Here is a 20,794-nt window from a genome sequence, read left to right on the forward strand (position 1 = left end):
ATAAAACTGAGCAGTTCTGAATTCGTCGAATATTAAAACCGATGTAGAATATGAATTTCCAATGTTTCCATTAACATTTCGATGCACTTTTTTATTTGTTTTACTGTATCATCCACGAAGATACAGAAAATTCATTTCGAACAAAATGACATAAATTTTTCACAAGGAGGAGAAAAGAATTTTTACAGTAGAAAAGAACACACGAATATTTAAAATTTCACTATATATCACACTCGTATGTATTTCGAAAATGTGACTACTGTACATGTCACAGCAATATATCATTTTAATAGCAGTAATATCGTCGAGCACCTAAGCACGATACCAACTTTCGCTTCACTTTCACAGAACTGGCTATTACCCGGTTTTTTTATACCCACTGCTATATATCCCCGACGCTCGCTTCTTTTGACAAGTATCAATCGATTTGCAACTATAATGGTACCGATGCACGCACGCGACATCACGAGCGCAAGCTCAATAACCTTGCAATCAATGCACTCAGACGACTCGGTAAACAGTCGTTTCGCCGCTGCCTACGAACATGCATCACGCCGATCAACCGCGAAATCCGCACTACGAGGATGACATCGTTTGCGTAACGAAACACAGCAGATGGATTCTAAATTCAATCGGAATCTGGCCAGCCGTGTTAGAGGGCGTCGGCAAGTTTTTACCGAGAATCGCGATCGGACTAAGTAATTTAGTATTGTTCTTCACCGTATTACAGTGCGTGCTACACATTTTACTGGAACAGAAAGATCCTCTGTTAAGACTGAGGCTGTTAGGCTTCGCCTGCTACTCTTTAGTCTCTTTGATGAAGTATTGGGCTCTGACAGTCCGCAAACCGAAAATCAAGCGTTGTATCGAACAAATGCATGCCGATTGGAAGCAGGTCAGTCGCGAGGGACTACAAGTGGAAAAGTGACACGTATTGTTGCAAGTGTCGGAACACTGCTTGAAAACACATTTGTTCAAAAATGAAATATGATAACATATGAAAATGTCCATTCAAATACTAGTTGTAGTAATTGTCGTCGGATGATAGATAGGTTTGCAACAAAATATCTAAAGAATAAAAATATAGGCAGGGATATAACGAACATTTTGGTGAATCTCCAAGTCTTTGTGTCAGTTTGTAGTGAAATATACTTTGATACAGATTTCTGTATTGAAATCGAATTTTATCTATAATTCTTCCAAGTTAGGAGACTCACTCTTTAACTCACAACTTAGATTTAGAATAAAACATCTAGAAAGTAAAAAGAACAAAAATGTAACGATTACTTTTGTGAATCGCCAAGTTTCTTTTTTTGCCAATTTTTAATAAAATACTTTGATATAAATTTCTGTGTTAAAATCGAATTTTTTATAATTCTCCCAAAGTAGAAGAATCGTTTTTCCACTCAGTTACAACTTGGATTTATAACAAAATAATCTAAAAAATGAAAATAGTAGAAATATAACGATTATTTTTATGAATCTCCAACTCTTTATGCCAATTCATAGTAAAATAGTTTGATACAGATTTCTGTGTTAAAATTTTACCTATAGTTCTCGCAAATTTGGAGAATCACTTTTCCACTTGCTTACAACTTAGATTTATAATGAAATCATCTAAACAGTAAAAATAACAGAAACATAACGAATATTTTTGTGAATCTCCAACCAATTTATAGTACAATATTTTAATTGTACTCTAAAACTCTGTAATTCGAAAATGTTGAAATCGAATTTTATCTATTACAACTTCACCTATTAAAATTTTACCTATTAGAAGACCAAAATTAGAAAAATTACTTTTTCCTCTCAGCTACTTGTTCGCGAATAACGAATTATTGTAAGACGTAATAAGAATCAATCATTCGACAGGTAGAATTCCAAAGAGATCGCACGTTGATGCTGAAATACGGGAAAATCGGGCGAGATCTGACTATATACAGCACCGCGTTCATGTACAGCGGCAGCATATGCTACGTGACAATTATGCAGTATGCAATAGGACGACAATCACGAATGGACGACAACAATCAAACGATCAGAGTGCTAGTGTATCCCACGTACAGTGGTTTCTTCGACGTTCAGAAAACTCCCATCTACGAAATCGTCTACGTATTTCAATGTATTTGCACGTTTATGCTCAACACCGTGACAGCTGGTTGCTGCGCACTGGCTGCGCTCTTCGCAACGCACGCCTGCGGACAGATCGACATCGTCATATCTCAGTTGAACGACCTGGTCGAGGGGAAATTCGCCAAGAAAAATTGCAACCCGGACGATCGGCTGACGGAAATCGTGCAACATCACATAAGAATTATAAAGTACAAACGCGTAGGTAATGCAAACCGTTGTCCATCACTGATCAAACACATATCGCGTGCCATTGTAGATTCTCTGCGACGGTCGAGACCGTTCTGCAGGAAGTGTGCTTCTTCGAATTCATCGGCTCCACGTTTGTGATATGCTTGCTCGAGTACTATTGCATAACGGTACGTTTTCGTTCGCTTCTGGCTTCCATCCTTACGAGTTTACGGTATTTTTACACTTCTGGTAGGATTGGCAACAAAGTAATAATATTGGTCTGGCAACGTACTCGATGCTGCTAATATCTTTGACGTTCAATATGTTCCTGTTGTGCTACATTGGCGATCTACTGATCGAAAAGGTATGAAAATTGATTAATCAAACTCGATCTGCTGTTTATTATCTACTACTTGTATACTGTAGAGCACGAACGTTGGAATGTCATGTTGCACGATCGATTGGTACCGATTGCCAGTCAAGACCATTCAAGACCTAATTCTGATAATCGCCGTGTCAAATAACCCGGTGAAAATCAGCGCTGGTGGAATAGTTTGCCTGTCGCTGTCCACATTCGGAAGTGTAGGTTTCTGCAATTGAAAATTTCTGCAAAATTGGAATCTCATCAATCTAACGTTCAACTTCATTCTTACAGGTTTTAAAGACGTCGTTCGCGTACTTAAATTTCATTCGAAATGCCCTTATGCAATAATATAATAATTACTCTAGTGTTTCCGTTATTTATAAATTTAATCGAAGAACGAATAAAAACGTATATTGTGAAATCGTCAATTTTCTATTTCTAGAACGATATGAAAATTTCTACGTTACTTTCCGATCCTCTTTAACAAAGAAAATGGCATACCTCTTGTACACACGGCAATATACATTGTTCATGTCTCAAGTTCCTAATTGTACTCTAACCCTTCAAGGGTTCGTTCCACTTATGTACGTCCTGAGGGGAGGTTTTAGACTCTGTAGTATCAACAGCTATCCATTTGCTATAATTTCAGACGCACACGCTACATTGATGAGTAATAATCGATTTCCAAGTTCTGTGCACGCACGCGATACCATAAGCGCAAACTCAACGACCTTGCAATCAATGCCGGCCGGTCGTCGTAAACAGTCGTTTTCGAGCTGCCCGCGAACATGCACACACCCGTTCGGGATCACGCCGATCAACCGCGAAATTCAAACTACAAGAAGGACATCGTTTACGTGACGAAACATCTGAAATGGATTCTGAATTGCATCGGGATCTGGCCAGCCATGTTAAAGGGCATCGGCAAATTTTTGCCAAAAATCGCGATCGTACTGTGTAACTTAGTGTTGTTCTTCATCGAAGTGCAGTGCGTGCTACACATTATACTGGAACAGAAAGATCCTCTGTTGAGACTGAGGCTCTTAGGTTTAGCTTGCTATTCATTAATCTGTCTAATGAAGTATTGGGCACTGACGGTGCGCAAATCGAAAATCAAGTATTGTATCGAACAGCTGCATACAGATTGGAAGGAGGTCAGTATATTTAAGGGGCCAAGTGAAAAAGTGACACGTATTATTAATTGCAAAGGTTACACATTTGTTAAGAAACAGAGAAGAAAATTTGCAAGGAATTTTACACAAATTACACAGAAAATTTACACAATTAGCATTTTCTATTATTACACCAGCGAATAATTGTGCGAGTGAAATAATAGAATTATATGTGAATGAAATAACAGAATGATAGAATTATAATAAAACATACAGAAAGTAGATATAATAGAGAGCGAAATTTAGACACGACAAAACACTTTTGTGAATTTCTAAGTTTTTATATCTATAATATGCTTTATATTATAGAGTCTATATTATGCTTAATATTATATTTTATTATAATAAAATTGTGCTTAATATAATATTTTATTATAATAAAACTAAGCTTAATATATTTTATTATAATAAGTATTTTATTATAATAAAATTGTGCTTAATATATATTTTATTATAATAAGTATTTTATTATAATAAAACTATGCTTAATATATATTTTACTATAATAATATTATAGAGTCTATATTATGCTTAATATATTTTATTATAATAAAATTATGCTTAATATATATTTTATTATAACAAAATTATAGAGTCTATATTAAGCTTAATATAATACTTTATTATAATAAAACTATGCTTAATATATATTTTACTATAATAATATTATAGAGTCTATATTATGCTTAATATAATATTTTATTATAATAAAATTATGCTTAATATATATTTTATTATAATAAAATTGTGCTTAATATATATTTTACTATAATAATATTATAGAATCTATATTATGTTTAATATAATATTTTATTATAATAAAATTATGCTTAATATATATTTTATAATATATATTTTATTATAATAATATTATAGAGTCTATATTATGCTTAATATAATATTTTCTTATGCAACTTTTCTAAGTCAAAGATTCTATCGCTCGTAACCACTTTTTCACTGAGCCACTCGATAATGGATGATGGATTTTTCTTTTCACATTAAGAAGACGCGACATAATAAATATCGATCATTCAACAGGTGGAACATCAAAGAGATCGCACGTTGATGCTGAAATACGGGAAGATCGGACGAGATCTGACAATTTACAGCGCCGTGTTCATGTACAGCGGCAATATGTGCTACATCACAATTTTACAATACGCGATAGGATCGCACGTTGACGAAAATAATCGTACGATCCGAATGCTAGTGTACCCTACGTACAGCGGTTTCTTCGATGTCCAAAGAAGCCCCGTCTACGAATTTGTATATGTTCTCCAATGTTTATGCACATTTCTACTCAACGCTGTGACGTGCGGATGTTGTGGATTGGCCGCGCTTTTCGCGACACACGCCTGCGGACAAATCGACGTTATTATGTCTCAGTTAGACGATCTGGTTGATGGGAAATTTTCCGAGAAAAAGAATAACTCGAACACTCGACTGACGAAAATCGTGCAACATCATATAAGAATTATAAAGTACAAACACGAAGGTAAAGTAAACCGTTGCCACTGATCAAAAAACATATCGCGTGCTATTGTAGATTCTCTACGACGGTTGAAACGGTTCTGCAGGAAGTGTGCTTTTTCGAATTCGTCGGCTCCACGTTTGTAATATGCTTGCTCGAGTATTATTGCATGACGGTACGTTTCTGTTACACCTGATTTACGTTTCTATGAATTTATGAAATGTTATAATATATACATAAACATATTATAAATATATATATATATATTTTTTTTTTTTCTTTTTTATATCTCTAACAGGATTGGCAGCAAAATAATAAGCTTGGTCTGGTGACATACTCAATGCTGTTAATATCTTTAACGTTTAATATGCTCTTGTTGTGCTATATTGGCGATCTACTAATAGAAAAGGTAACACGCGCCATATTTTTCCACTCGTGATGTATGAAATTTTATTGATCACTTTCGACTATTGTTAATTTTTTCCACCGTAGAGTACTAACGTTGGAGTATCATGCTGCATGATCGATTGGTATCGCTTACCGATTAAGACAACACAGGGCCTCATTTTGATTATCGCCATGTCGAACAGTCCGGTGAAACTTAGCGCCGGTAAAGTAGTCAACATATCTTTGTCCACTTTCGGAAACGTACGTTTCTTTACATACATTCCATTTGTGCCTTGGTTTAATTGAAAATTTATGGAATTTCACGTGTCCTAAATGTAAACTTCATCTTTGCAGGTTTTAAAGACGTCATTCGCGTACTTAAATTTCGTTCGGAATGCCATTATGTAATAATTTAACAATTAATCTGACTTCGTTGTTTATATACTTAATTGTAGAATAATAAACGAAAAAGTGGAAAAATTACTATTTTCCTATTTATATAGCAATATATAAATAAATGATATATAATACAGCAACATATAATATACAATAAATATATTTAATAAACGTGTATGCTACTTTTCAATCTTTTTTGAGAAAAAAAAAAGAGACATACGTGTTGTACATACGACGAATGCCGTTGCCTAATTGTACTTTTCGGCTTCAAACGTTTCCACTTGTGCCTAGAGAGCGGGGAACTGCCAATGAGCAGTATCCTCGATCGTGCAAAATGACAATTATCGAATTTACTTGTTACTTTTCAGGAAAGGATAGACTGCAGATATAAAAACGACGTAAAAAAAAAAGAGAACAAGAACAAAACTTCGTGTCCAGAGAGAAAGTTTTAGACTCTATGGTATCAACGTTGCCTATAATTTCAGATGTTCGTTACACTGATGAGTAATAATCGATTCAAAGCTTTGTAACTGATGCACGCACGCGATACTACAAGCGTAAGCTCGACAACCGTGCAATCAATGCTACCCGGTTGTTATGGACAGTCGTTCTCGTGCTGTCAACGAACATGCATCCTCCTGTTCGGAATCACACCGATCAACCGCGAAATCCAAACTACGAGAAAGATATTATTTACGTGACGAAATACCTCGAGTGGATTTTAAATGTCGTCGGCATATGGCCAGCAATGTTAACAGGAATCGGGAGATTTTTACCAAAAATCTCCATGGTACTAAGTAACTTTCTGCTCGTTTTCTTCGAAGTGCAGTGCGTGCTACATATTACATTCGAACAGAAAGATCCAATGTTAAGAATGAGAATCCTAGGATTGGCTTGCCATTCCTTAGTCTGTCTGCTGAAGTATTGGGCACTGACAATGCGCAAGTCAAGGATCAAGTTCTGTATCGAAGAAGTGTATACAGACTGGAAACAGGTTAGTCGGGCAGAAGGTTAGTCGGGGTATTCGTGACACAAAGTGGAAAAGTGATACATACCGTTCATATCAGGGCACTTTGTATACATTTGCTAAAAAATGGGATAGGATGTATGATTTTACAATCACTATTTTACATCGCCAGATAATTGCGAGGCAATAAATTTGTAATGAAATATCTGCGAAGTAAAAAATAATAGAAAACAATGCATAAGAGAAAGTAAATATCTTTCTAAATTTTTTTCACCTACGTGTAATATAATATTTTATTATACATTAATTAATTAACATTTTATAATTATATTATAATATATATTATAATTATAAATAATTAATTAACATTTTATTTCCCCAACTTAAATGTTACATTACTCGTACCACTTTTCCACTGAGTCATTCAGTCGCGGAATAATCCAATAGAAATTTTCAAAAAGACGTGAGAAATACCAACCACTGTACAGGTGGAACTTCAAACAGATCGTACATTGATGCTAAAATATGGGAAGATCGGAAGGAATCTGACTATATACTGTGCTCTATTCGCGTACTGTGGTAACATATTCTACGTCACAATTTTGCAATATGCGATAGGATCGCAAATAGATGATGATAATCGTACAATCAGAATACTAATGTACCCTATGTATAGTGGGCTCCTCGACGTCCAAAAAAGTCCTATCTACGAAATCGTGTACGTTCTTCAATGTATTGCCACGCTTATACTCAATACCATGACGGCAGGTTGTTGCGGATTGGCTGCACTTTTCGCAACACACGCCTGTGGACAGATCGACGTCATCATGTCACAGTTAGACGACCTGGTCGATGGGAAATTCTTCAACAAAGAATATAATTCGAATAATCGACTGACGGAAATCGTGCAACATCATATAAGAATATTAAAGTAACGTAAACACATCGGTAACAGGTAACGTAACGTACATCGCTAATCAAAAACATATCACGTACCATTGTAGATTCTCTGCGACGGTCGAGACTGTTCTGCAGGAAGTGTGCTTCTTCGAATTTATTGGCTCCACGTTTGTAATATGCTTCCTTGAGTACTATTGTATAACGGTACGTTTCTGTTGTCCTTTTGTTCTTTTGCATATTATATGTAGTATTTTTGGTCTCTATCTATTTATGTCTCTTCATAAGTATTTTTCATGTCTCTGATAGGACTGGCAGCAGAATAATAAATTTGGCGTGCTGACGTATGCGGCGATACTAATATCCGTCACGTTCAATCTGTTCTTGCTGTGCTATATTGGCGATTTATTAATAGAAAAGGTATGTTTCCACTAGCAATATACGAATATTGATCACTTTTGTTTACTATTTATTTTTTTTTTTTTATGCCACAGAGCGCCAACATTGGAGTGTCATGTTGCATGATCGATTGGTACCGTTTACCAAGTAAGACAACTCAAGGCGTCATTTTAATTATCGCCATGTCAAACAGTCCGATGAAATTTACCGCTGGCAGAATAGTTTACATATCTTTGGCTACATTCGGAAATGTAGGTTTTTACAAATACTGCAATTGAAAATGTATGCAAATTCATGTATCGAGAATTAAAGGTAACCACGTCTTTGCAGGTCTTTAAAACGTCATTCGCATACTTGAATTTCGTCCGGAATGCCGTTATGTAATAATTTAATAATTATTCCCATTTAATTATTTATATACTTAATTATAAATTAGTCAATAAAACTGTAGTTTATTACTATTTTTCCTCGTTTTTAAAATAACGCATTTTACAAATATATACATACGTTACTTTCTCATTATTTTGAACGAAGAAAAGAATTAAGAAGTAACAAAGGAAACATTATACATACGACAAAGTACTTTGTTCGTGCCCGAAGCCTCTGAGCGTACTCTTCTATTTCAAATATTTTCGCTTATGCCCGCATAACAAAGAACTGACAATGCGCAGTATCCCCAATCATGCAAAATTAGAATTATCGCGTTTACTTGTTACTTTCTAGAAAGAAAGGGACTGCAGATTCGCAGAACGGTATAAAAAAAACCGAGAAAAGAACTTGTGCGTCCAGAGAAAAAGTTTTAGACTTTATTCGAATGTTCGCTACGTTGATGAGTAATAATCGATTTAAAGTTTTGTAACAGATGCACGCACGCGATACTACAATCGTAAACTCGACAACCGTGCAATCAATGCTACCCGGTTGTTATCGACAGTCGTTTTCGTGCTACCAACGAACATGCATCCTCCCGTTCGGAATCACACCGTTCAACCGCGAAATCCAAACTACGAGGACGATTTCAATTATGTGACAAAGTACTTGAAATGGATACTGAATTCCATCGGAGTATGGCCAGCAATGTTCAAGGGGATCGGCAGATTTTTACCAAAGATCGCAATCGTACTAAGTAACATGGTGTTCGTTTTCTTCGAATTGCAGTGCGTGCTACAAATTATATTCGATCACTCAGATTCTTCAAAACTGAGAATCTTAGGATTGGCTTCCTATACCATGGTCGGTTTGCTGAAGTATTGGGCAGTGACGATGCGCAAATCAAGAATCAAATACTGTATCGATGAAATGAATACAGATTGGAAGCTGGTTAGTTGCGGCAAATGTTTTCGTGACACAGTGGAAAAGTGATACATACTGTTGTATCAAGACACCTGGTATCCAATTGTTAAGAAAAAAAGGAGACAGAATTTAAAGATTTTATAATAAAATTAGTAACAGGTTTTTTGCATCGCAAGAAAATTATGGATAATTAATTTGCAATAAAATATTTACAAAATAAAAATAGTAGGAAACGTGATAGAAAAAAATGACTATTTTCATAGCTCTTTATATTTATGTACAAATTAATAATTAAATTATAGATCATACCACTCGTATCATTTTTCCACTGTGCCATTCGTTCACGGAATAATGAATTCCTTTTTCTTAAGAAAATACAAATTTTTGTATCGAGAAAACGTGAGAAAATCCAACTATTCTAGGTGGAACTCGAAAGAGATCGTACGTGTATGCTAAACTACGGGAAGATCGGAAGAGATCTGATTGTATACTGTGCTCTATTCGCGTACTGTGGTAACGTATTCTACATCACAATGCTGCAATATGCGATGGGATCGCAAGTAAATGATGATAATCGTACGATCAGAATACTAATATATCCTATGTATACTGGCCAAATGGGAGTCCAAAATAGTCCCGTTTACGAAATCACGTTTACACTTCAATGTATATGCTCAATGATGATGAACGCTGTAATATGCGGTTGCTGCGGATTGGCTGCGCTTTCTTCAACACACATCTGTGGACAAATCGACATCATTATATCTCAGTTAGACGATCTGGTGGAGGGAAAATTTTCCAAGAAAAATTACAATTCGAACGCTCGGCTGATGGAGATCGTACAACGTCATACAAAGATTTTAAAGTACAAACACGAAGGTAAAGTAAACCGTTGTCTATCACTGATCAAAAACGCTATCACACGCTATTGCAGATTTTCTGCGATGTTCGAAACGGTTCTGCAGGAAGTGTGCCTTTTCGAGTTCGTTGGTACCACGTTCGTAATATGCTTGATCGAGTACTATTGCATATCGGTACGTTTCTATTACGCGGGGCTTACGTTTATGTGATTTATATTTAGATTTAAATTTGATATTCTATCATTTATATTTAATGTTTCTGATAGAACTGGCAACAGAACAATAGACTCGGTTTGTTAACGTATTCCATGATACTGGTATCTCTAACGTTCAACATGTACTTGTGGTGCTATATCGGCGATCTACTAATAGAAAAGGTATCTAATATCCTATTTCCGTTCGTAATATATATAAAAATTTTTCAATTTTGTTTACTTTTTATTCCTTATTCTGCAGAGTACTAGCATTGGCGTATCATGTTGCATGATCGATTGGTATCGCTTACCGACTAAGACAACTCAAGGCCTCGTTTTAATTATCGCTATGTCAAACACCCCGATGAAAATTAGCGCCGGAAGGATAGTTTATATATCTTTGTCTACTTTCGGAAATGTAGGTTTTTGCAACTATCTCATCTATATTACGCGACTGAAAATTTACGCAGTCTTGGGAATTCTTGTATCGGTAACTAAATGTAACTTTGTTCTTTACAGGTTTTGAAGTCGTCGTTCGCGTACTTCAGTTTCGTCCGGAATACCCTTATGTAATAATTTAATAGTCATTGTGATTTAGTTGACTAAATATCTAATTGTAGAATAATCAATAAAAAAAGTGTCGTGAAATCGTTATTTCTCTGATTTTCTAATAACACATAACATTTTATAGATATATATTACTTTATATATTATAATATATATTAAGTAATATATATTTACAAACATATATTACTAGACATATATTTCTACGTATCTATATTACTACAGACATATATTTCATAGATATATAATACTTTTATGTTGTTTCAACGAAAAAAAAAAAAATACGTGTTACACGTAGAACAACACACATACTTTGTTCGTGAACGAAGCTTCCAATCGCACCCTTCTGTTCCAAATCGTTCCACTTATGTTCAGATAGCAGAGAACTACCAACGGGAAGTATATCCATACAAATTTACTTCGCTTTTTACGAAGGGGTAGAACTTAATTTTGTAGAACGACATAAAAAACAAGTGGAAAAACTTAGATCCAGAGAGAAAGTTTTAAACTCTATAGTATCGACAGTCATTCATTCATTATAATTCCCGACGTTCGCTACATTGATAAGTAATAATCGATCTCGAAGTTTTGTAACAAGTGTACGCACGCGATATCATAAGCGCAAGCTCAACAACCTTGCAATCAATGCTACCGGATAGTGGTAAACAGTTGTTTTCGAACTCTCTGCGAACATGCACCCCTCCGTTCAGAATGACACCGTTCAACCGCGAAATCCAAACTACAAGGACGATATCATTTACGTGACAAGGTACCTGAAATGGATACTGAATTCCATCGGAATATGGCCAGCAATGTTAAAGGGGATCAGAAGTTTTTTACCAACGATCACAATCGTACTAAGTAACATTGTGCTCGTTTTCTTCGAAGTGCAGTGCATGCTATATATTACATTGGAAGAAAAAGATCCTCTGTTAAGACTGAGACTCCTAGGATTGGCTAGCTATTCCTTAGTCTCTCTGCTGAAGTATTGGGCACTGACGATGCGCAAATCAAGAATCAAAGATTGTATCGAAGAACTAAATAAAGACTGGAAGCAGGTTAGTTGATGCAACTGTTTTTCGTGATACAAAGTGGAAGAGTGATTCATGTTGTATCAGGACACTTGGTACACATTTGCCAAAAAAAGGAAACGGGATTTTAAAGATTTTACAATATAATTAATATTTTACATCGGAAAAAACTTGTATGAAATAATTAATTTGCAATAAAATATTTACAAAGTAAAAATGGTAGAAAACATAATAGGAAAAAGTAAAAATTTTTCTAACTCTTTCTATTTATGTACAATGCAATAATTAAATTATAGATCATACCTCTCGTATGTCGTTTGTCCACTGAGCCATTCATTCACGGAATAATGAATTCTTTTTTAAGAAAATATAAATTTTTGTATCGAAAAAACGTGAGAAAATTCAATTATTCTACAGGTGGAACTCCAAAGAGATCGTACGAGTATGTTAAAGTACGGGAAGATCGGAAGAGGTCTGATTGTATACTGTGCTGTGTTCCTCTACTGTGGTAACCTATTCTACGCCACAATTCTGCAGTATGCGATAGGCTCGCAAATAGATGATGATAATCGTACAATCAGAATACTAATGTACCCTATGTATAGTGGGCTCCTCGATGTCCAAGAAAGTCCTATCTACGAAATTACGTATATTCTTCAATGTTTATGCTCAATCATGATGAACGCTGTAATATGCGGTTGCTGTGGATTGGCTGCGCTTTTTTCAACACACATCTGTGGACAAATCGACATCGTTATATCTCAATTAAATGATCTGGTCGACGGAAAATTTTCCAAGAAAAATTGCACTACGAACACTCGGCTAATGAACATCGTACAACGTCATACAAAAATTTTAAAGTACAAACACGAAGGTAAAGTAAACCGTTGTTTATCACTGATCAAAAACATATCACACGCTATTGCAGATTTTCTGCGATGTTCGAAACGGTTCTGCAGGAAGTGTGCCTTTTCGAATTCGTTGGTACCACGTTTGTAATATGCTTGGTCGAGTACTATTGCATAACCGTACGTTCCTATTGCCCCGGGCTTACGTTTATGTGAATTTATATTTAGATTTATATTTAATATTGTCTCATTTATATTTAACGTTTCTGGTAGGACTGGCAACAGAATAATAAACTCGGCCTATTAACGTATTCCGTGGTACTAACATCTCTAACGTTTAACATGTATTTGTGGTGCTACATTGGCGATCTACTAATAGAAAAGGTATCTAACATCCATTTTAATTCATAATATATATAAAAATTTGTCAATTTTGTTTACTTTCTATTTCCTTATACTACAGAGTACTAGCATTGGCGTATCATGTTGCATGATCGATTGGTATCGTTTACCGACTAAGACAGCTCAAGGTCTCATTTTAATTATCGCTATGTCAAACACTCCGATGAAAATTAGCGTTGGAAAGATAGTTTACATATCTTTATCTACTTTCGGAAATGTAGGTTTTTGCAAATATCTCATCCATATTACGCGACTGAAAATTGACGCAATCTTGAAAATTCTTGTATCGGTAACTAAATGTAACTTTGTTCTTTACAGGTTTTAAAGTCATCGTTTGCATACTTTAGTTTCGTCAGGAATACCCTTATGTAATAATTTAATAGTCACTGTGATTAACTACATATTTAATTGTAAAATAATCAATAAAAAAAAGTGTCGTGAAATCGTTATTTTTTTGGTTGTCTAGTAACAGATAACACTTCATAGATACATATTACTTTATATATTAGAAGTAATATATATTTACAGACATATATTACTAGACATATATTTCTACATATCTATATTACTACAGACAAATATATTTCTTAGATATATATTACTTTTCAGTTGTTTTAACGAAAAAGAAAAAAATACGTGTTACACGTAGAACAACACACATACTTTGTTCGTGAACGAGACTTCCAATTGCACTCTTCTGTTCCAAATCGTTCCACCTATGTCCAGATAGCAGAGAACTGCCAACGGGCAGTATTTCCATACAAATTTACTTCGCTTTTTACGAAGGGGTAGAACTTAATTTTGTAGAACGCCATAAAAAACAAGTGAAAAAACTTAGATCCAGAGAGAAAGTTTCAAACTCTATAGTATCGACAGTCATTCATTCGTTATAATTCCCGACGTTCGCTACATTGATAAGTAATAATCGATTTCAAAGTTTTGTAACAGATGCACGCACGCGATATCATAAGCGCAAGCCGAACGACCTTAGAATCAATGCTATCCAGTCGTTGCAAACAGTCGTTTCCGAGCTCTCTGCGAACATGCACCCCTCCGTTCAGAATCATACCATTCAACCGCGAAATCCAAACTACGAGAACGATATCATTTACGTGACAAAGTACCTCAAATGGACACTGAATTCCATCGGAATATGGCCAACAATGTTAAAAGGGGACGGCAGTATTTTACCAAAGATCGCAATCGTACTAAGTAACTTTGTGTTCGTTTTCTTCGAAGTGCAGTGCATGCTATATATTACATTGGAAGAAAAAGATCCTCTGTTAAGACTGAGATTCCTAGGATTGGTTAGCTATTCCTTAGTCTGTCTGCTGAAGTATTGGGCACTGACGATGCGCAAATCAAAAATTAAACACTGTATCGAGGAAGTGAATACAGATTGGAAGCAGGTTAGTTGCGACAAATGTTTTCGCGACACAAAGTGGAAAAGTGATACATACTGTTGTATCAGGACACTTGCTACACATTTGCCAAACTAAGGGAGACTGGATTTAAAAATTTTGCAATATAATTAGTATTTTACATCGGAAGAAAATTGTATGATATAATTAGTTTGTAACGAGATATTTACAAAGTAAAAATGATAGAAAACATGATAGGAAAAAGTGAATATTTTTCTAACTCTTTCTATTTATGTACAATGCAATAATTAAATTATAGATCATACCTCTCGTATGTCCTTTGTCCACTGAGCCATTCATTCACGGAATAATGAATTCTTTTTTAAGAAAATATAAATTTTTGTATCGAAAGAAACGTGAGAAAATCCAACTATTCTACAGGTGGAACTCCAAAAAGATCGTACGTGTATGCTAAAGTACGGGAAGATCGGAAGAGATCTGATTGTATACTGTGCTGTGTTCCTCTACTGTGGTAACATATTCTACATCACAATTCTGCAGTATGCGATAGCATCGCAAATAGATGATGATAATCATACGATCAGAATACTACTGTATCCTATGTATAGTGGTCATATCGATGCCCAAGAAAGCCCCATCTACGAAATCACGTATATTCTTCAAAGTTTATGCTCAATCATGATGAACGCTGTAATATGCGGTTGCTGTGGATTGGCTGCGCTTTCTTCAACACACATCTGTGGACAAATCGACATCATTATATCTCAGTTAAATGATCTGGTCGACGGAAAATTTTCCAAGAAAAATTGCACTACGAACACTCGGCTAATGAACATCGTACAACGTCATACAAAAATTTTAAAGTACAAACACGAAGGTAAAGTAAACCGTTGTCTATCACTGATCAAAAACGCTATCACACGCTATTGCAGATTTTCTGCCATGTGCGAAACGGTTCTGCAGGAAGTGTGCCTTTTCGAGTTCGTTGGTACCACGTTTGTAATATGCTTGGCCGAGTACTATTGCATAACGGTACGTTCCTGTTGCCCCGGGTTTGCGTTTATGCGAATTTATATTTGGATTTATATTTAATATTTTTGGTAGGACTGGCAACAGGATAATAAACTCGGTGTATTAACGTATTTCGTGGTACTAATATCTCTAACGTTTAACATGTACTTGTGGTGCTACATTGGCGATCTACTAATAGAAAAGGTATCTCTAACATCCATTTTAATTCGTAATATATGTAAAAATTTTTCAATTTTGTTTACTTTCTATTCCTTATTCTGCAGAGTACTAGCATTGGCGTATCATGTTGCATGATCGATTGGTATCGCTTACCAACTAAGACAACTCAAGGTCTCGTTTTAATTATCGCTATGTCAAACACCCCGATGAAAATTAGCGCCGGGAGGATAGTTTATATATCTTTGTCTACTTTCGGAAATGTAGGTTTTTGCAACTATCTCATCTATATTACGCGACTGAAAATTTACGCAGTCTTGGAAATTCTTATATCGGTAACTAAATGTAACTTGGAAATTCATATCGGTAACTAAATGTAACTTTGTCCTTTGCAGGTTTTGAAGTCGTCGTTCGCGTACTTCAGTTTCATCCGGAATACTCTCATGGAATAATTTATTATTATTCATCGTTGTAATTTCGTTATTTAAATATTTAATTCTAAACTAGTGAATAAAAAGTGTGTCGTGAAATCGTTATTTTTCTGGTTTTCTAACACATAACATTGCATATATATATATATTACTTAATATATATTATGAGTAATATATACTTACAGACATATATTACTATCTGTTTCATAGATATATATTACATTTCAGTTGTTTTAACGAAAAAGAAAAAAAATACGCGCTACACGTACAACACACATATTTTGTTCGTGCACGAGGCTTCCAGTCGTACTCTTCTTTTCCAAGTATGTCCAGATAGCACAGAACTGCCGATGTGCTGTATGTCCATACAAATTTACTTCGTTTTCTACGAAGAGGTAGAACTTCATTTTGTGGAATACATAAAAAGCAAGTAAAAAAACTTAGATCCAGAGAGAAAGTTTCAGACACTATAGTACCGACAGCCATTCATTCGTTATAATACTCGACGTTCGCTACATCGATGAGTAATAATCGATTTCAAAGTTTTGTAACAGGTGCACGCACGCGATATCATAAGCGCAAGCTCAACAACCTTCCAATCAATGCTACCGGGTGGTCGTAAACAGTCGTTTCCGAGCTGTCCACGAATATGCATCCGTTCGTTTGGAATCACACCGATCAACCGCGAAATCCGAACTACGAAAAGGACATCGTTTACGTGACGAAACACGTGAAATGGATTTTGAATTCCATCGGGATCTGGCCTGTCATGTTAAAGACTATCGGCGAATGTTTACCAAAAATCGCGATCGTACTTAGTAATTTGGTGGTATTTTTCATCCAAGGGCTGTACGTGCTGCACATCATACTAGAACAACAGGATAATTTTCTACGACTGAGACTCCTGGCCTTTGCTTGGTACTCTTTAATCTCCTTGATGAAATTTTGGGCTCTGACAATGCGCAAACCGAATATCAAGTACTGTGTCGAGGAAATGTATGCCGATTGGAAGCAGGTCAGTCACGATAAGTGCATTTGAGAGACTAAGTGGAAAAGTGATGCAAATGTCAGGATATATATATATATATATATATATATATATATATATATAAGTATATTTATCAACAAATAACATATATAACCTTCAAATTGAAATATGACAGGATATGAGATTCTATGTTGTAATTAGTATTTTACATCGAAAGATAATTGCTTAGATAATAATAGATTTAATTTAAAATGTCTAAAACGTTTTATTTAAATATTTAATAATATTATTTCATAATAAAATGTCTAAAATGTAAAAATAGCAAAATAATATTATAGAATAGTACCAGATATGATGAATACTTTTATGTATAATGAATGTCCAAGTCACCGTGCCAATTTATGGTACAATATTTTATTCCTAGAAAGTGTACGGATTCAAATATTTTTCTAAAATCTAATTTTTCCTACAACCATTTGAAGGTGAAGATTTCACCACTTGTGCCACTTTTCCACTGAACCACTCATTCACGAACAATGAATTTTCGTTTCAAGACACTGCAGACTTACTTTAATACTAAGGAGTAACATGAATTTTAATATCAAGAAGTAATACAGTGATAAAGATCAATCGTTCGACAGGTGGAACTCCAAAGAGATCGCACGCTGATGCTGAAATACGGGAAGATCGGACGTGACCTGACAATTTACAGCGCCGTGTTCATGTATAGCGCTAGCATGTCCTACGTCGCGGTTATGCAGTACGCAGTGGGATCGCACGTAGATGAAAACAATCGTACGATCAGAGTGCTAGTGTATCCTGCGTACAGTGGCCTTTTCGATGTTCAAAAAACTCCCATCTACGAAACCGTGTACATTCTTCAATGTATGTGCACGTTTGTGCTCAACACCGTATCATCTGGCACTTGCGGATTGGCTGCGCTCTTCGCAACGCACGCCTGCGGACAAATCGACGTAATCATGTCTCAACTGAACGATCTGGTGGACGAAAAATTCACCTTCAAGAAGAATTACGATCCGGACACTCGACTGATGGAAATCGTGCAACATCATATGAAAATTTTAAAGTACAAATGGCGAAAATAAAGTAAACCGTTCTCTACTGCTGAGAATAAAGAACATGTCGCATGCTGTTGTAGATTCTCTGCGATTATCGAGACGGTTCTGCAAGAAGTGTGCTTTTTCGAATTCGTTGGCTCCACGTTTGTAATATGCTTGCTCGAATACTACTGTATAACGGTACGTCCTTGTTACTTTGGTTTCTGTCGATTTTAACGTTTCTGTGGATTTATGGTACTTTCATGTTTCTCAGTAGGATTGGCAGCAAAATAACAAGTTCAGTCTAATAACATATTCGATGCTGCTATCGTCCTTAACGTTCAACATGTTCTTGTTGTGCTACATTGGCGATCTATTGATAGAAAAGGTAGTCGCGTTATATTTCTATTCGCAATATGCATGAAAATTTTTATCAATCAATTTCTTTCATTGTGCATTCATTAAACTATAGAGCGCTAACGTTGGAATATCGTGCTGCATGATCAACTGGTACCGCTTACCAATTAAAACGTCTCAAGGCCTGATTTTGATCATCGCTATGTCGAACAACCCGCTGAAAATTAGCGCCGGTCGAATAATTTATTTGTCTTTGTCTACTTTCGGAAGCGTAAGTCTTCATAAATACCTCATCTGTGTTTTGCCAATTTAAAATTTTCGCACCTGGAATTTCACGAATCAGGGCAAACGAAATTGCAAAGTGCAAAAATTTTAAATTTATCAAGGTAATTTCATTTATAACAGTGACTTCATCGTTGCAGGTTTTAAAAACGTCATTCGCATACTTAAATTTCGTTCGTAGTACCGTTATATATTAATAATTAAATGACTGCTCTCGTGTTTCCGTTGTTTATATGTTTAATTGTAGAATAATAAATAAAGAAATGTGTTGTGAAATCGGAATTTTCCTATTTTTATAATGATACAAAATTTCTAACGAATATGTATTAGCTTTCAATCTTTTTCAACAAAAAGAATGGCATACATGCCACAATTGTAGAATAATAAACAAAAAAATGAGTTGTGAAATCGGTATTTTCCTATTTTTATAATGATACAACATTTCTAACGAATATGTATTAGCTTTCAATCTTTTTCAACAAAAAGAATGGCATACATGCCACAATTGTAGAATAATAAATAAAAAAATGAGTTGTGAAATCGGTATTTTCCTATTTTTATAATGACACAAAATTTCCAACGAGTATGTATTAGCTTTCAATCTTTTTCAACAAAAAGAATGGCATACATGCCACATTTGTAGAATAATAAATNCTTTCAATCTTTTTCAACAAAAAAAAAAAAAAAAAAAAAAATGGCATACATACCACAATGTACTCTCGCTATGTTCACGCTCGAAGATCATAATCGTTCTCGCTCGCTTTTAATAATGCTCTTACGCGCTTATGTCCAGAGAGAAAGTTTAAGAATCGATAGTCATTCATTCGTTATAATTCCCGACGTTCGCTACATTGATGAGTAATAATCGATTTGGAAGTTCTGCAACAGATGCACGCACGCGATATCATAAGCGCAAGCCCAACGACCTTGTAATCAATGCTACCCGATTGTTATATCCAGTCGTTTCCGAGCTGCCCGCGAACATGCACACCCCCGTTCGGAATCACGCCGATCCACCGCGAAATCCAAACTACGAGAAGGATATCGTCTACGTGACGAAATACCTGAAATGGATTCTGAGTTCCATCGGAATTTGGCCTGCCACGTTAAAAGGAATCGGGAAATTCTTACCAAAAATCACAATCGGACTGAGTAACCTAATGGTACTTTTCATCGAGGTGCAATGCGTGCTACACATTTTATTAGAAGAGAAAGATCCCTTCTTGAGAATGAGGCTCTTAGGCTTGTCCTGTTACACTTTGATCTCTCTGCTGAAATATTCGGCTCTGACAATACGCAAATCGAAAATTAAATACTGTATCGAGCAGATGTATGCGGATTGGAAACAGGTCAGTCAAAGCAAGCACATATGTGTACATTCGAGGGGCTAAGTGGAAAAGTGATACGCTCTGTTGATTGTAAATATCGGAACACGTGCCCGTTGTACGTTTGTTGAGAAATAGAGGATTACAAGACGGTGTTGTAATTAGCATTTTATATCGGGAAATGAAATAACGAAATTACAAAATACAAGTAATAAAAGCAACACATAACGAAATGTG

The 20,794-nt window shown here is 35.4% G+C and overlaps 6 protein-coding genes across 12 annotated transcripts; all 6 read left to right on the top strand.

Moving 5' to 3' along the window:
* Positions 1-196: 196 nt before the first annotated feature.
* Positions 197-11,349, top strand: LOC122532410. Of its 7 annotated transcripts, none has more exons than XM_043661163.1 (12): positions 6,277-7,085; positions 7,547-7,989; positions 8,063-8,162; positions 8,265-8,375; positions 8,450-8,605; positions 8,685-8,734; positions 9,206-9,674; positions 10,070-10,512; positions 10,582-10,681; positions 10,774-10,884; positions 10,964-11,119; positions 11,221-11,349. In XM_043661163.1, exons 1-12 carry the CDS (start codon positions 6,720-6,722, stop codon positions 11,272-11,274), a joined length of 2,559 nt encoding a protein of 852 aa, XP_043517098.1. In that variant the 5' UTR covers positions 6,277-6,719; the 3' UTR covers positions 11,275-11,349. The 7 variants fall into 7 exon arrangements, with proteins under 7 accessions (XP_043517097.1, XP_043517096.1, XP_043517098.1 ...); XM_043661164.1 differs by having other exon boundaries at positions 7,547-7,637; positions 7,827-7,989; positions 10,070-10,681; XM_043661162.1 differs by lacking the exons at positions 6,277-7,085; positions 7,547-7,989; positions 8,063-8,162; positions 8,265-8,375 and adding exons at positions 197-895; positions 1,873-2,321; positions 5,384-5,483; positions 5,607-5,717 and having other exon boundaries at positions 10,070-10,681.
* LOC122532440 lies at positions 2,539-3,065 on the top strand. Its single transcript, XM_043661210.1, has 3 exons — positions 2,539-2,665; positions 2,728-2,883; positions 2,957-3,065. The coding sequence occupies exons 1-3, from the start codon at positions 2,597-2,599 to the stop codon at positions 3,011-3,013; spliced, it is 282 nt and encodes a 93-aa protein (XP_043517145.1). The 5' UTR covers positions 2,539-2,596; the 3' UTR covers positions 3,014-3,065.
* Positions 3,435-6,500, top strand: LOC122532434. Its single transcript, XM_043661203.1, has 3 exons — positions 3,435-3,819; positions 4,876-5,332; positions 6,460-6,500. Exons 1-3 carry the CDS (start codon positions 3,454-3,456, stop codon positions 6,480-6,482), a joined length of 846 nt encoding a protein of 281 aa, XP_043517138.1. The 5' UTR covers positions 3,435-3,453; the 3' UTR covers positions 6,483-6,500.
* A 593-nt stretch (positions 11,350-11,942) lies between the features above and the next one.
* LOC122532489 (odorant receptor 13a-like) lies at positions 11,943-13,555 on the top strand. The gene is made up of 4 exons (XM_043661280.1): positions 11,943-12,323; positions 12,714-13,156; positions 13,225-13,324; positions 13,418-13,555. Exons 1-4 carry the CDS (start codon positions 11,958-11,960, stop codon positions 13,553-13,555), a joined length of 1,047 nt encoding a protein of 348 aa, XP_043517215.1. The 5' UTR covers positions 11,943-11,957.
* Positions 13,556-14,253: 698 nt separating this feature from the next.
* On the top strand, positions 14,254-16,633 carry LOC122532443 (putative odorant receptor 92a). Its single transcript, XM_043661213.1, has 6 exons — positions 14,254-14,955; positions 15,349-15,791; positions 15,861-15,960; positions 16,033-16,143; positions 16,224-16,379; positions 16,512-16,633. The coding sequence occupies exons 1-6, from the start codon at positions 14,590-14,592 to the stop codon at positions 16,566-16,568; spliced, it is 1,233 nt and encodes a 410-aa protein (XP_043517148.1). The 5' UTR covers positions 14,254-14,589; the 3' UTR covers positions 16,569-16,633.
* Positions 16,634-17,129: 496 nt separating this feature from the next.
* LOC122532413 (odorant receptor 4-like) lies at positions 17,130-19,451 on the top strand. Its single transcript, XM_043661173.1, has 6 exons — positions 17,130-17,562; positions 18,177-18,622; positions 18,695-18,794; positions 18,871-18,981; positions 19,066-19,221; positions 19,373-19,451. Exons 1-6 carry the CDS (start codon positions 17,197-17,199, stop codon positions 19,427-19,429), a joined length of 1,236 nt encoding a protein of 411 aa, XP_043517108.1. The 5' UTR covers positions 17,130-17,196; the 3' UTR covers positions 19,430-19,451.
* The last annotated feature ends 1,343 nt before the right edge of the window (positions 19,452-20,794 follow it).

The sequence above is a fragment of the Frieseomelitta varia genome, unplaced genomic scaffold (assembly GCF_011392965.1).
Source record: "Frieseomelitta varia isolate USP_RPSP 00005682 unplaced genomic scaffold, Fvar_1.2 scaffold_455, whole genome shotgun sequence".
NCBI classification, from domain to species: domain Eukaryota; kingdom Metazoa; phylum Arthropoda; class Insecta; order Hymenoptera; family Apidae; genus Frieseomelitta; species Frieseomelitta varia.

Excerpts from the sequence above, each read along its gene's own strand:
- LOC122532440 (XM_043661210.1), top strand. The coding sequence starts at position 2,597 with ATGCTGCTAATATCTTTGACGTTCAATATGTTCCTGTTGTGCTACATT. Across the intron at positions 2,666-2,727 it reads GCGATCTACTGATCGAAAAG|AGCACGAACGTTGGAATGTC; the intron begins GTATGAAAATTG and ends TGTATACTGTAG. Across the intron at positions 2,884-2,956 it reads CGCTGTCCACATTCGGAAGT|GTTTTAAAGACGTCGTTCGC; the intron begins GTAGGTTTCTGC and ends TCATTCTTACAG.
- LOC122532434 (XM_043661203.1), top strand. The coding sequence starts at position 3,454 with ATGCACACACCCGTTCGGGATCACGCCGATCAACCGCGAAATTCAAAC. Across the intron at positions 3,820-4,875 it reads TGCATACAGATTGGAAGGAG|GTGGAACATCAAAGAGATCG; the intron begins GTCAGTATATTT and ends ATCATTCAACAG. Across the intron at positions 5,333-6,459 it reads TATAAAGTACAAACACGAAG|GAAAGGATAGACTGCAGATA; the intron begins GTAAAGTAAACC and ends GTTACTTTTCAG.
- LOC122532410 (XM_043661160.1), top strand. The coding sequence starts at position 6,720 with ATGCATCCTCCTGTTCGGAATCACACCGATCAACCGCGAAATCCAAAC. Across the intron at positions 7,086-7,546 it reads TGTATACAGACTGGAAACAG|GTGGAACTTCAAACAGATCG; the intron begins GTTAGTCGGGCA and ends ACCACTGTACAG. Across the intron at positions 10,885-10,963 it reads GCGATCTACTAATAGAAAAG|AGTACTAGCATTGGCGTATC; the intron begins GTATCTAATATC and ends CTTATTCTGCAG.
- LOC122532489 (XM_043661280.1), top strand. The coding sequence starts at position 11,958 with ATGCACCCCTCCGTTCAGAATGACACCGTTCAACCGCGAAATCCAAAC. Across the intron at positions 12,324-12,713 it reads TAAATAAAGACTGGAAGCAG|GTGGAACTCCAAAGAGATCG; the intron begins GTTAGTTGATGC and ends ATTATTCTACAG. Across the intron at positions 13,157-13,224 it reads CGTCATACAAAAATTTTAAA|ATTTTCTGCGATGTTCGAAA; the intron begins GTACAAACACGA and ends ACGCTATTGCAG.
- LOC122532443 (XM_043661213.1), top strand. The coding sequence starts at position 14,590 with ATGCACCCCTCCGTTCAGAATCATACCATTCAACCGCGAAATCCAAAC. Across the intron at positions 15,792-15,860 it reads CGTCATACAAAAATTTTAAA|ATTTTCTGCCATGTGCGAAA; the intron begins GTACAAACACGA and ends ACGCTATTGCAG. Across the intron at positions 16,144-16,223 it reads GCGATCTACTAATAGAAAAG|AGTACTAGCATTGGCGTATC; the intron begins GTATCTCTAACA and ends CTTATTCTGCAG.
- LOC122532413 (XM_043661173.1), top strand. The coding sequence starts at position 17,197 with ATGCATCCGTTCGTTTGGAATCACACCGATCAACCGCGAAATCCGAAC. Across the intron at positions 18,982-19,065 it reads GCGATCTATTGATAGAAAAG|AGCGCTAACGTTGGAATATC; the intron begins GTAGTCGCGTTA and ends ATTAAACTATAG. Across the intron at positions 19,222-19,372 it reads CTTTGTCTACTTTCGGAAGC|GTTTTAAAAACGTCATTCGC; the intron begins GTAAGTCTTCAT and ends TCATCGTTGCAG.